This window comes from Mesocricetus auratus, unplaced genomic scaffold (assembly GCF_017639785.1).
Source record: "Mesocricetus auratus isolate SY011 unplaced genomic scaffold, BCM_Maur_2.0 Super-Scaffold_100004, whole genome shotgun sequence".
NCBI classification, from domain to species: Eukaryota; Metazoa; Chordata; class Mammalia; order Rodentia; family Cricetidae; genus Mesocricetus; species Mesocricetus auratus.
In genome coordinates this window covers 59,214,668-59,229,106 of record NW_024429189.1, presented here as the reverse complement: position 1 = coordinate 59,229,106, position 14,439 = coordinate 59,214,668, and the positions used below count along the sequence as shown (strand labels likewise).

The 14,439-nt window shown below is 46.9% G+C and overlaps 1 protein-coding gene across 4 annotated transcripts in view; it reads right to left on the bottom strand.

The window, feature by feature from the left end:
• The window catches only part of Lrp4 (LDL receptor related protein 4), a 53,158-nt gene that overhangs the window by 13,978 nt on the left and 24,741 nt on the right, over window positions 1–14,439 (bottom strand). For 3 of the 4 annotated variants that reach the window (XM_040745829.1, XM_040745830.1, XM_040745828.1), the window contains exons 17-31: window positions 12,639–12,847; window positions 12,443–12,524; window positions 11,337–11,442; window positions 9,911–10,112; window positions 7,740–7,929; window positions 7,522–7,653; window positions 6,052–6,192; window positions 5,705–5,791; window positions 5,429–5,600; window positions 4,451–4,613; window positions 4,111–4,336; window positions 3,460–3,763; window positions 1,993–2,211; window positions 1,693–1,827; window positions 839–947 (exon numbers count right to left, since the gene is read on the bottom strand). In XM_040745829.1, the coding sequence (XP_040601763.1) occupies window positions 839–947; window positions 1,693–1,827; window positions 1,993–2,211; window positions 3,460–3,763; window positions 4,111–4,336; window positions 4,451–4,613; window positions 5,429–5,600; window positions 5,705–5,791; window positions 6,052–6,192; window positions 7,522–7,653; window positions 7,740–7,929; window positions 9,911–10,112; window positions 11,337–11,442; window positions 12,443–12,524; window positions 12,639–12,847 (2,477 nt within the window). Of the gene's footprint in view, window positions 1–838; window positions 948–1,692; window positions 1,828–1,992; window positions 2,212–3,459; window positions 3,764–4,110; window positions 4,337–4,450; window positions 4,614–5,428; window positions 5,601–5,704; window positions 5,792–6,051; window positions 6,193–7,521; window positions 7,654–7,739; window positions 7,930–9,910; window positions 10,113–11,336; window positions 11,443–12,442; window positions 12,525–12,638; window positions 12,848–14,439 lie in introns of those variants that run through there. The other variant, XR_005877255.1, reaches the window with a different exon arrangement.

Sequence of the window (14,439 nt, the reverse complement as noted above, 5' to 3'; positions counted from 1 at the left end):
TTGTCAAACCGGAGGGAGGGCAGGTAGAATCACCATGGGAACAAACTCCAGGGGATGTCAGGGAGGTTTCTAGGTACATTAATTAAGATGGGAAGACTCAGTCTAACGTGAGTGGGCCGGAGTCCTGGCCTGAATCAAAAGGGAAAGGCAGATGGGTGGGCGCAGGTCTCATCGATGTCTGTCTCCTGACTGCGGATCCACCATGACCAGCTAGCTGCCTCCTGTCGCTGCCATCAGTACTTCCCTGATATTGTGAACCCTTGAAGTGTGAGAGAAATAAACTCTTCCTTCCTCAGTTTGCTCTTGTCAGGTGTCTTGTCAGTCATCAGTGAGTAATTAATAGAACACATTTGGTGTCTACCGTGTGCCAGGTCCTGTGTACACCTACTGCATACTTAAGGAGGATGTTATTATTGAGCTAATCTTTTATAGGTGACTACAGCCTACAGGGGTTCTGCGTCTTGTTTAAAGTTATCCAGTCATTTACTCAGGTAGGCATCAGACTCAATGTGAAGGCACTCAGACACTTACCAAATAGCTGACTGCCTAAAATCCCTAACTAACTTTAACAATGTGAGCTAAGAGCACAGCGGTAGTGTCAACAGTGGGATTTATCTGAAATGCATATTCCTGGGTCCGGTCATCACAAAGCAACTTCTCCATAGCCAGAGCCCCGGGACTTGCAGTTTTCAGCTCTGCAGCTGATTCTGTGCACCTCTGAGAACCATGCCTTCAAATGGTAGAACTTGGAAGTGCTGGGCCGGAATGGCCAAGTACTTGGAACCCTCAGGAACGCCTTAGCCAGGGAGGTCTAGTTACCTCTCTCCAGAGCCAGTACCTGTGTGAGGGCAAAGGGGTGGGACACGTGGCTGACCAAGACCTGCCGCAGCTTCCCATTGAGGTCAGCACTCTCAATCCGATCCAGATGTGCATCCACCCAGTAGATTCTGTAAAGAAAACGAGAAGGGGAGCAGATGGGTACAGGGGAACCCAGGTCTTCCCACAAGGGGCTATCTTTTCCTTCCCGAGCTGAACTGCCAGGTGCTGCACAGTCAGGAAACAAGCCTTCCATGTAAGTCCCAGCTGAAGAAGGAGGTGTAGCTCCTGGAGCTGCCTGCAGAGACACGGAGACTCCAGACATCCTAGAGGAGCCACCCCAGCCTTTCCTTTGGCAATCTGATCACCCTTTGGGTCCTTTCCAGAAATCTAAGCCCACATTTTCATAAATGGTTCTCAGAAGGAGAGCTCAGGCCATGTGGCCCTACCAACTCCACAGGTGACCTTTGTTCTTTTCCTCTGCGGGCAGGAAGGAGAAGCTACCTTCCTGGGCCCTTCACATTTCCAGATTTGTTGTTGTTTTTAATCTAGAGGAGGAATTGCCAGTTCCAGAGCCTGTGCTTCTTCAGGTAAGCAACAAACCTAAGAAGCAGGCCCTAATTGGATGTAGAAAATAGGAGACACTGTGTCTACTGAAGGTCCTCTAACCAACACTTTTAAACTGAGGAGACCAAACCCACTGAGGGTCCCGGGCTAGAGTTAGCACCTCAGAGCTAAGACTGTATTGTCTCATCGTCTCAGTTTCCTTTTCCTTGTCTACCAAGGAGCTTTCCATCTTTTCTTTCCCCCATGTCATCTCTGTCCTCCCCCTGACCCACCACATCTCCAGGTGGTTGTTTGGGACAGGGTTCTCACCTGCGGATATCATAGTCCAAGGTAAGGCCATTGGGCCAGCCTAGGTCTGTGTTGATGAGGACCTTCCGCTCAGAGCCGTCCAGGTTTGCCCGTTCGATCTTGGCAATGTGGCCCCAGTCTGTCCAGAAGAGGTACCTAAGACACAATAGTGCCATTGTCACAAAGCATGGGTAGATGGTGCCAAGAGATTGACAGAACATACTGGACACACCAATCAATTAATTTGTAAGCACCTTCAGAAGCATGTCTTCTATCAGGCTCTTCTAGCCTGGACCTCTTTCCTGCTAGACATGAACTTACCCCTTTCTGGGAAAAACAGCAATGGCCCGGGGCTCATCTAGACTGTTGTTGATTAGCACTTTGCGACAGGAACCATCTAGCCGAGATGCTTCAATGGTATTTCGGCCTGTATCTGTCCAATACAGGTTTCTGGCAACCCAGTCCACTGCCAGGCCATCAGTGGTCTTCAGCCCATGACCAATAACAGTCTCCATGTTGCTGCCATTCAGATCTGCTCGCCTTGGGAACAATACAGGGTTGCATCAGTAACCAGACTAACAGAAATAATACCCTGAAACTTATTGTAAGCTCCATAGACAGAGATAAAATACATTCCTCGGCACCCAGCATGATAGAAGCTCGGTACATGGAGGATGAAGGAGAGAGTGAATTTTTAGAGTGTTTCCTGCAAACTAGAAGTAGTACAGTGTAGTTCAGTGGTAGAGCACTGGTCTTGGGTTTGGTCTCTAGCATAAAGCAAAGCATAGATAGAAAGGAAAGGTTTGTTAAATCCCATCTGTGCTTTTACACAGAGACCTGTGCACCAGGGATAAGGATCATGTCCCAGTCACTTGGGGGATTTCTCTAAACTGTACATGCCACATGAGATCCTAATACACCCTCAGGAGAACAAAGACAAAGATCTATATATCCCATCTAAGAATTTCTGCCATGGTAAATCACTTGTATTGGTATGACATCATATTCTTGAGTTGTGTTGAAATAATAAAGAAAAGAGTAGCAAAAAAAAATCATTCAAAACAACTTTGTAAGGCAACATAAAACTTAACATTGGGCTAAGGTTCCTATACTACAATATAGATTCCAGCTTTTCATCTACCTTAGGGGATTCTCACTACCTGGAACTAAATGTGGACACTCCAGGTTCCCAACTTGATTTATATAAAGAGAGACAGACAGACAGACAGACAGATAGAGAGAAGCCCAGGCCTCAAACAAACTCATTATATAGCCAAAGATGCCCTTGAGCTTCTGATCCTTCTGCCCCTACATCTCTAGTGCCAACTTTAGACAGTGCTGAAAATCAAACCCAAGGCTTTTTGCACACTAGACAAGCACTCCATAAACTGAGCTACATCCTGTTTATTGTGTTTTTGAAACAGGAGAGTGCCATACTGTCCTGGCTGATCTTAAGCTCCTTGTCTTTCTGCCTCAGCCTCCTGAGTGCTGAGATTATAGGTGGGGAACCACCGTAAAACCAGCTGTGTTTTTATCTTTGTGAGACTGGGCCTTGCCCACGTTGGCCTCAAACTAGTGATCTTTCAATCTCAGCCTCCTGAGTAGCTTTACAATCGTTAAACCAACAAACAAGCAATAGAAGTATAGCGTGCTGTGAAGTAGTCAGAACTACGGCTCTGTATCTCAGCGACCAAGGCATCCAGTCTGTTTAGCTGTCAACGGAGAGCATAGCCTTACACTGTTGAGAATCAGGTTTGTATCTCCTGCCGGTTTCAGTGCTGCTCATACCTGATAACATCCAGGAACACATCGGTGTAGTAGACCTTTCCATCCACACTGTCGTAGTCTAGAGAGATGACATTGTTGAGCCCAGGAACAGGAACATGCACATCTGTGTGGTCATCCGTGTCCAGTGAGATACGGCGAATGGAGCCTCGGCTAGAGAAGAGCAGGTAGGTCTCTGGAGAGGAGTCACAGGTCTTTCCGTCTCCCTTCAGCTGGATGCCAGTGGGGCAGGCACAGGAGAAACCAGAAGGCCGGGGCAAACAGAGGTGGGAACAGCCACCATTTCTTGAGCCACACTTATTAAAACCTGGTGAGAGAGGGGCACGGAGCTTTTATTCCCAGCCTGGGAGGCTGGCAGATTCTATCAAGAAGGACCTAGTTGCTTATGGCTGACTGTTTGCTGCTTAGTGACAAGATGCAGTGTTAGACACAAGTGTGAGATAGAGCAAGTGTCTCCCAGGATTCTTTGGAGGTAGCAGCACCATAGACCTGTGGTACCAGCCATACCTAGAGGGACAAAAGACTTATCCTGGATGTGGGGCTTAGGAAGTCTCTCTGTTTGTAAGTAATTCTGTGCCCTGGCTATATCCTGCTATTGCCACCCCCCCCCAGAAATTCAGAGGCCCCAACTCAGAGCCCCAGGGGTCTTCTCACCCAGTGGCTGTGACCGGTCAATAGCTTGGATGTCCATGAGACCTGGAAGGTTGGACCTCACCAAGATGACATTACTGCCAGTATTCTTGTCGGCCCGGTGGATGCTTCGAGTCTGCCAGTCGGTCCAGTAGATATAGGAGTCAAGCAGAGTGAGGCCATAAGGGTGCTGTACTGGTGACACCAATGTATGCCGATTGGCACCATTCAGGTCAGCTGCCTCAATTCTCTGTGGAGGAGATTGCGGGGAGGTGGCTATTAGTCCACCAGGAGCCTTCACGGCAGATCCTGATGATCTCTTCCATCTTCCCAGGCTCCCAGGAAGCAGTGGCAGGGCTCTCACCTCAGTATGGGCGTCAGCCCACAACAATTGGGAGCTGGCCTTGTCCACAGTCAGCCCATTAGGCCACCCTAGGTTGTTGTTGATGAGTACAGTACGATCAGAACCATCCATTCCAGACCGTTCTAACTTGGCATTCTCCCCCCAGTCTGTCCAGTACATGAACCTGTTTGAGGAAGCATAGCAGCTGGTTATTCTAACAGCTCCTGCATACTGTGAATACCTGCAGTACATCAAACATATTGTGAGTTCCTGCAGTATGCCAGACGCTTCAAATGCATCACCTGACTTTGCAAGGGTGGGTGACAAGGTATGCATTTTTGCTGTCACCCTTGCTTGACAAGGGAGGAAGCTGATAAGGATCAGAGAGTTCAAACATTAGCTCCACAGTGAGGAAGCTAAGACATGTGAAAGAATTGAAATCTTGGTCTTTGTACATGTGTGTGCACTGTGTATGCAGGTGCATGTCCATGTGTGTACATATGAAGTTTGAGGCCAGAGGTGGATAATCCTCACTCACTTCCTACCTGACTATTTTTGAGGTACGATATTTCACTGAACCTGGAGCTCACTGGTACAGCAAGACTGGCTGGCCAGCCAGCCCCAGGGGTCCTCCTATTGCTGCCTCCCCAGGACCAGGATCATAGGCACACATCACTATAGCTGGCTTTTATGTGGGTACTGGGATTCCAAACTCAGGTCTTCAAGCTGTAGGGCAAGCACTTTACTAACTGACATCTCCCCAGCCCTTGACTCCTGTCTTCCAATGGCAAGGATCATGCTTTAAAGCTGAACACTATGCTGACACAATGAGAGCAGCTGAAGGGAGTGGAACAATCCCGGATCAGGGGTTAGTCTACAGTGACCTCCAGGGTTCTCAGTGCCCCTGTAACACATTTCCCACTGTGCACCTTCACCTATCCATAGTCCCAGCTAAGCTAGGTCCTCTCAGCTATCCAGAGCGATAAAGCCAGCTCTCACCCCATTTCATGGTATAGTACAATGGCACGGGGACTGTCAAGGTTCTGCCACACCAACACTTTCCGCATAGACCCATCCAGGTTGCCAACTTCAATCCGATTCGTTCCCGTGTCCGTCCAGTACACTTTCCGGCCGATGGCATCCACTGCGAGTCCATCTGTGGTCTGTAGACCTATAGGAAGTCAGAAGAGCACACTGACCCCTGCCTTAAGGCACATGGGCTGTTCCCCAGCTCTTTAGCCAGATGGGTGGCCCTTGCGTTGAGGCAAGGCTCACCTGTAGTGATGATGTCCTCGTGCTGTGAGCCATCCAGGCTGGCACGGCTGATCCTGTGTAGCGTGCTGTCAGACCAGTACACTTTTCCTGAGAGGGAAGGCTTGACTCAGCCCAGGCCCTGCCTGCCACAGTGGCAACCACAGCTGAGCCAGAGCCTGAGACATCAGGATATGCCAAAGACCCCTATAGTCCCAAACAGGAGAGATTGATCGAAGGGAAGGATTGTCATAGTAGGGCAGCACTTGGCAAAGACAGAAAGAGCAGAAGGCAAAGGTGAGAGAGAAAAGGGACAATGACAGCTTTTGATCAGACACAGAAACGCAGGTGAGAAGAGGAGTCACACAGACCTTCCAGAGGGTCCACTCCAATGGCAATGGTGTTCTTCATGGTCATGTTGATGGGCACCACCACATCAGCAAAGTAAGGGATATCCAAGGAGACCATGCGTACATCAATCCTCCTGGCGAAGATGAGGAAACTGTTCATGCCTGCCCAGGTGGAGAGAGAAGGAGGAGGACAGTCACTCTAGTAGAGCCACTAAGGCAAACTGAAGCCCAGAGCCTGACACTATTGGTCTGGTTGTGTGATGCTAGGCAAATTACTGAAATTATTTTAAGTCTCAGTTTTCTGTTCCATACAATGGGGATATAACAGGATGACTATAAACTTTTTAAAAAATGTACACACATAAAGCACTGAGCATTAGGCGTCATACACATGGCACAAATGGTACTTCTTTTTGGGAGAGCTTGAAAAGCGGTCTCATATGGCCCAGGCTGGCCTTGACCTCAGTGTGTAGATGACAAGGATCTTCAACTCCTGATTCTCCCAAGTGCTGGGATTACAGGCGTACATCACCATGCTCAAGGAAGAAGGGTTAGCAAGACGACTCAATGGATGAAGATGCTTGCCACAAGGTCTGATGACCTGAGTTCAGGCCCCAGGACCCACACGGCAAATGGAGAAAACAGACTACCTCCTCAAGTTGTCCTCTGGTTTACACACACACACACACACACACACACACACACACACACACAATGTTAAGCGTAAGCGAGGTAAAGAACAGTATTATAGCAGCAGCCCTCTTTGAAGGACCTTTTTATTACGAAGCTTAAGAAAAGTAGAAAAGGAGCCGGGTGTTGGTGGCGCAAGCTTTTAATCCCAGCACTCGGGAGGCAGAGGCAGGCGGATCTCTGTGAGTTCGAGGCCAGCCTGGTCTACAGAGTGAGTTCCAGGACAGTCTCCAAAACAATACAGAGAAACCCTGTCTCGAAAAACCAAAATTAAAAAAAAAAAAAAGAAAGAAAAGAAAAGTAGAAAAGGGGCCCAGAAAACTTTATTCACAAGCTGAGAGGCACTCAGATTCTTTAGCAAGTTGGAGTTCAAATGAAGTCTACCATACAGTATCCCCTAAGAGAAACCTTGACCCCTAACATCTGAGTAGCCAGGCCCTACTTCTGGGACACTCCAGAATGAAACATAGGTCCTGTGTTTCCTCACAAAAGTGGCACATCCTGTACCAAGTTTCTCTAGAAAGAAGGGAAGGGCCTTGGTCTAAACATATCATCATACTATAATTTTGCAAAAGATGAAACTGTTGAGACAGGACAATCTTTCTCATAAGCAAGAAGACCATAAGAAAACACAGAACCTGGTCTCCAACCTGTCTACCTGCTCCTCCACATCTCTCCCTTCTCGAAGCTCCCACTGTCTTCTCCTGGGAGACACCACTCACAGACTCTCAGACCATGCTGGAGGACTCCTGCAGATGAGGGGTAACCCCTTCTCCACCCAAACAGGCGATGCTTGCTCACCTGGTGAACATGTCTTGCCATCAAGCAGCAGGTTGATACCTGTGGGGCAGGTACAGCTGAAACCGCTTGGATTCGGGGAACGGAGACACAGATGGCTGCAGCCACCGTTGTCCACAGCACACGGCGTTGTCACTGTATAGGGAGGGGAACTGTCAATGGGGCAGGCTAGGGCATAAGAAGGCTGAGGGAGAAGCCAGCTGCTGCTGACGGCTGCTCACCTGGAGGCCTCTGGCGGTGAAAGACGTGGATGTCCATGAGATTCTCTAGGTTCTCCTGCAGAGTCTCCCGGTCTAACCCAGTCAGTCGGTCAGCGCTTTGTATACTTTTGGTCTGCCAGTCAGTCCAGTAGATGCGCTGTCCATACAGAGTCAGCCCAAAAGGGTGGGGTAGCTGACTTCCGATCAGCACCTGGCAGGCCCCAACACTGGTATCACACAACAGTATGGAGAGCAGGCAAGAACCCAGCAGGGTGCTAGGAAGCTCTGCGGCAGCAACATCCTGTGTGAATTCGACCTAGAGCTCGCCTTTCTGCTTGTGTCTACCAGTGTGTGCAGGCGCCTACCTAAGTGCTGTGTGATTACTGTAACATCGTTTGCAAACCACCAATGTGTCTCGGCTCAGATCACAAAGGGAAAATTAGCAACTTTATGGAGGGCACTACCTTGACCAAACAATCAAAATAGATATAATAATATTTTACAAAAGTAAGGGATTTTTTTCCTTTTTGAAATGGAAAGATTGGCCAGCAAGATACTCAGTGGGTAAATGTGCTTGCCACCAAACATGGTGACCTGAGTTCTGGAATCCACACGGTGGGATGAGAGAACCCTGTAAATTGTCATCTGACCCCCACATGTGCACTGTAGTGCATGTGCACACACACTAAGCAAATGGTTTTGTTTTAAATAGGAAGGTTAAGAAAGTCTGAGGGAGCCGGGCGTTGGTGGCGCACGCCTTTAATCCCAGCACTTGGGAGGCAGAGGCAGGCGGATCTCTGTGAGTTCGAGGCCAGCCTGGTCTACAGAGCGAGTTCCAGGACAGCCTCCAAAGCCACAGAGAAACCCTGTCTCGGAAAAAAAAAAAAAAAAAGAGTCTGAGGGAGTGACCAGAGTAGATGTTAAAGAGACACAGAGCTGGGCATGTTGGTACAGGCCTGTAGTCCCAGAATTGAGAAAGATGAGACAGGAGGATTGCCCACGTTTGAGGCCAGCTTGGGCTCCACAACAAGAACCTCAGAGAGCAGGAGGCAGGGGGAAATCACTATATGCAATGGATTATTCTAGATAGATATTGGAATAAAAGAGAAAAACTTAAAATTATTAAAAGACATTATTGAAGATTTTGGTGATGAAATTAAACATAGTGTGGATTATTCAGTAATATGCAAATATTATTTTAATTTTATTTATTTTGTGTGTGTTTGATAGAAGACAACCTCAAGTATGTGTCTTTGCCTTCCACCAGGGTCTCTTTGTTCTTCTGCTGTATAAGCCAAGAGAGCTGGTTTACAAGCTTCTGGGATTCTCCTCTCCATCTCCCATCTCACTGTGGGAGTCCTAGGATAACAGATACTAACATTCTGTACATTTTTTATATGGGTACCACGATTTGAACTCAGGTCCTCATGCTTATATCTCCAAGCTCAAATTTATCACATAAGGTTCTTATTCTTAAGAAATGTGCACTCCCCAGGCAGTGGTGCCACATGCTGTTAATCCCAGCACTCGGGAAGCAGAGACAGGTGGATCTCTGTGAGTTCAAGGCCAGCCTGGTCTACAGAGTGAGTTCCAGAGCAGGCAGAGCTGTTACACAGAGAAACCCTGTCTCGAAAAACCAAAAAACAATCAAAATATGCACTGGAATATTTTGGAATCATAGCCAGATGTCTCTAATTTAATCTCAGATGATTCAGAAAAATAATTGTGTCTGTGTATATTTGTGCATGTGTTTCTGTGTGTGGAGAGAAAGAGGGGAGGGAGGGAAGGAGAGAGGGAGAATGAGAAAGGTACAGGAAATGTGGCAAAATATTATTTCTCTTATACAATTGCCAATTTTTTTTAAGTTAGAAATTATAACAAAATAAACAACGGCAAAGGAGAGGCAGCTCAGTCATTGGTCTGGTGTGTACAATAGGTGGGTAATTATTGTTAGTTGCAACGGTATGAGGAATGTATGTGTGCCCAGCCCACAATCCACCCTAATTCCTAGTTTGCTTAAATAATCAGCCAGCAGCCCTGTGTCCCCTTAGCTACAGTCTTAGAGAAATGGCATCTATTCCATGCTAGTCCCATCCCTCCCGGGTTCCTCTAGCTCCTGTCAGCTGCCAGCTAGAGAATGCTGCCCCGGAGGCTTTCAGAGCAGTGAGAAGATACTTTAGTGCCACCTTTACCTTCCTCCTGCTGCCATCCAGCCCAGCAAATTCAATAGTCTTCATGCCGGCGTCAGCCCAGTACAGTCGCTGGGACCCATAGTCAATAGCTAAGCCATTAGGCCACGTCAGGTTAGAGGAGATGATGACTTGGCGGCTGGAGGCATCCATGCCAGCTCGTTCAATCTTGGGGCTTGCACCCCAGTCAGTCCAGTACATGTACCTGGATATAAGCAAGGGGGTTTGTAGACTTCCAGTTAGTACCCAGTGAGGGCTTCAGTGTGCTTTGCTGGGAGAGCACTTATTAGCATGTGAGGTCTAGGGTTCAGTTCCCAGCATGGAAAAAAGTATCAGTGAAGGTGAGAGTCCTCAAAGAGTTTTAGGAGTTCTGCCTCCAGTAGTTATCCCAGCTTCCTAATCATTGCCCAGCCCAAGCCTGAACCCAGAGCTGTCCCTGAAGACCTTAGATCTCCAATCACTGTCAAAAGGTACTTCAGAGTCTTGACAGGAGAGGCCAAGGCTGAACAAGTATATAGCAGAGGAAGCTGCCTTGGAAGTGAAGGTTGAGGGGGGGAAGGAGACTGAACTCCACATGCACCACCACACCAGCAAAAAAAAAAGTCTTTTTTGATCACGTTATTAAATAATTATGGCACATAATTCTATGTAACTATGAAGAAGAGCAAGGCAGGACATATAATCAAATGAGGATTATATGTAAGATACATGGCAAAACAGAAGAAAGAAAGACTCCCAAAGTAGATTTTTTTGTGCTGTGTTGTGTTTTAGACAAGATCTCATATAGCCCAGGCAGGTCTTGAAGTTGCTAAGTGGCCAACAATGACTTTGCGTCCCAGTTCCTCTTGCTTCCACCTCCCAAATGCAGGGATTACAGGTACTTACCTGGCTCCAAAACAATATGTCATTTTCCTAAAACCAAATCTGCCACCATCACCAATATTTGTAGGCATTTAGAGCAAAATGTATTTTGGAACAACATACCCTAAACTGTTAATAATAATTATGTTGGGAGGTAAGAATTTCATTCTCTATAAATTTAATAAGCTTTACTAATGAAATTACTTTTATAAGCAAACCACAGCAACAAAAAACTGTTTGTTGTTGTCATTTGTTTGTTTTTCAAGACAGCGTTTCTCTGTGTAGCTTTGGAGTCTGTGTCCTAGAACTAGCTCTGTAGACCAGGTTGGCCTTGAACTCACAGATACCCTCCTGCCTCTCCCTCCTGAGTGCTGGGATTAAAGGTGTGTGCCACCAACGCCCGGCTCAGAAAACTTCTTAAAGTAAATTTAAAATGTAAAAGATTTCCTTGCTAGAGAGGAGACAGGGATTTCACATCCCCTCTCTGCCCTTAGCACATCCACAGATCTGGCCTCTCTCCCTAATCTAGACTCCCAGGGAGTCAGGGCTCAAAAGGGACAGTACATACCCGCCCATAGGTTCTACCACGATGTCCCGAGGACGATCAAGGTTCTCCCAGATGAGTACGGTCCTCATGCTACCATCTGTGTTGGCCACTTCAATTCGGTCTGTACCTACCAAGGAATAAGAGCAAAACATTAATTTTAGTCTTGTTCTCCCTGACCTGCTTAGCACGCAGCTTTGTATACAGTAAGTGCTCAGCAAAGATTGTGTAGTGAATACACAGTGGATATTTAGTGAATGAAACTAAGAGAAGAAATTCAAGGAAGCGTTTAGTTTCTCTCGGAATAGCACAACTTTTTACACCTAGGAAACGCATTCTGTCCTATGATTCAAGGCAAGGACTCTCAAATCTCAGTGCACATAAAAATGAGAAGAGCAGCCAGGTGTTGGTGGCGCACGCCTTTAATCCCAGCATTCAGGAGGTAGAGGCAGGTGGATCTCTGTGAGTTCGAGGCCAGCCTGGTCTACAGAGCAAGTTCCAAGACAGCCTCCAAAACAATACAGAGAAACCCTGTCTCGAAAAACCAAAACAAACAAAAAACTGAGAAGAGCTTGTTAAACACAGTGCCCTGGGGCTGGAGTGATAGCTCAGGGGTTAAGAGTGCTGCTGCTCTTGCAGAGGACTCAGGTTCAATTCCCATCACCCACACTGGTGGCTCACAACTGCCTGTAACTCCAGTTCCAGAGGATCTGACACCCTCTACTGGCCTCCATGGGAATCTGTACACACATGGTATATATACATATACACAGGCACATACATATACATAAACAGATTCTTGCAATTAATTCCTCAAGATTCTGAGTAAGTCCAGGATCTGAATTTCTCAGAACTTCCAGGACAATGCAGATGCTCTTGTTCCAGACACCACATTTTGAGGAACACTGGTTTAAAGGTATTCCTTTTGTCTCCAAGTCTCTATCCCCACCAGGATTCATAGAAAATGCCTGTTTTATCCAGACATTAATGGAAAAACCACAGGTCATAAAGTCATCATTCAAAATGCCTCCTGGCACAGAAGAAGTTGCAATCTGGATATAATAAGTGCTGAAGCCTCATATGTATGCTCAGAAGACTCAAGCTGCCAGGCCACAACAGCCTGTACGTACCTGCATCTGTCCAGTAGAGTTTGTTGGTGACCCAATCAATTGCCAGGCCAGCAGGGCTCTCCAAACTGGTATCTACTACCACCTGGGCAGGAAGCAAAGCTGTATCACCCACTGCTCTGGAGCCCAAACTCCACCAAATGCAAGGGACGGGAAACACTTTCCCTCCTGGAGGGACTGGATCCACGCTGGGCCCTACCTCCTGTCCTGTTCCATCCCACTTGGCCCTGCTGATGGTGTCAGTGCTGACGTCTGTCCAGTACACGTGGTCATCCCGGGAGTCCCAGTCAAGGGCCACAGCACTGCGCACGTCAGCCAGTGGGATGACATCGTCGGACAGGTCCTCTGTGTCGAAGCTGATCCGACGGATGTCCATCCTTCGGGCAAAAAGCAGGAACTTGTCAAGACCTGATCAAAGGCCGAGAGGGGTCTCCTTTTAATGCTCTAAATCCAGTAACAGTGGCAGACAGATGCTCACCTGTGTGACACCTGGTTCAATCACACCTCCTGGGACTTACGGCCCTTTGCCCCCTACCCTTCACACTGCAGGTTGCCCTTAGGGACAGCACAGCCCATCCTGGTGGAATTAGACCTCACAGTCCAGTGGAAATGGATTGAACCCCACTGCTTAAGAGTCTATCGGCTTTACTCGAGGCATTTCCTCCTCTGACTTCACCATTGTCAGAGCCATGGCCTAGCCTACTTCTGAGACTTTTTTTTTAACACTTCTGAGACTTTTATTCTATTTCAGGCCTTCTGCGTTTTTGTTTCCCTTTTACTCTCAATCCTCCTGCCTCAGCCTCCTCAGTGCTGGGATTACAGACATGCTACCTGGCTAGAGTTTCTGTTTTTATTGTGTGTCCAGAATGAGCCTTCCGTTGGCTGTTCTCTTAAGAGTTGTAGCCAATGGTGACCGCTCACTAAGTTCCTTCCTGCCAGGCACTGGGCTTTATGCTTAGGAAAGCTGAATGCCTGGTATATACATAGTAATTTTACTCAGCCATAAAGAAAAACAAAATTATGGACCTTGCAGTAAAATGGATGGACCTAGAAATTATTACATTAGTAAGTAAGGTGACCAAACTCAAATGCTAATATATGCTAAATACCATAATACCATAATAAATACCATAATAAAACCTAATTATTTGTATGCTAATAAAAAAGAAAAGAAAAGCTCATCCCGGTGCCTTGTGGCACACATTATTCTCGCTCTCGTTTTCAGATGAGCATCTGAGGTTAGCAGAGATCAGGGGACATGCCCAGGGTCCAATGGCTGTGTACCAGAATTGGACTCAGCTCTGTACCAGCCTGGTCCACAGAGGGAGCTTTGGTCACCACACTACACAGCAGCCTTTTCATCCTCTGGGCCTCCTCTGGCTTGTCTCAATACTTTTCCAGTACAGTTAGCCATTGGTATGTGCAAGGAATTGATTCTAAGACCCCTGCAGATACTCAATTTATATAAAATAGATTAGTACTATTATAACCTGTGCATATCTTATATAATCTAAATAATCTCTGGATTACTTGTAGTCTATATGTATCTAGTAATGTATTTGTTTGATACTAGGGGTTCAATATGCAATATAACTCCCATTTAGATAGTTGTTATACTATATTCTTCTCTTATTTAGAAATATTGTGTAAGCCTTTATTTTTTATTTTCTATGTAGGAGTGTTTTGCCTGCATGCCTATATGTGTACCATGTGTATGCCTAGTGCCCTTGGAGGCCAGAGAATTCATCAGATCTCCTGGAACCAGAGTTACAGGCAGAATGAGAACTGAATCAGAGTAGCAAGTGCTCTTAACTGCTGAGCCATCTCTCCAGCTCCTATAGTTGACACAGGGCCGACAAGATGGCTCAATCGCCACCACACAATCTGAGCCCCATCTCTGGGCCCCACACAGTAGAAGAGGCCGGACTCACAAGTTGTCCTCTGACCTCATATGCACACCAGAACATCGAAACAAACACAAATAAATGGAAAACATCTTT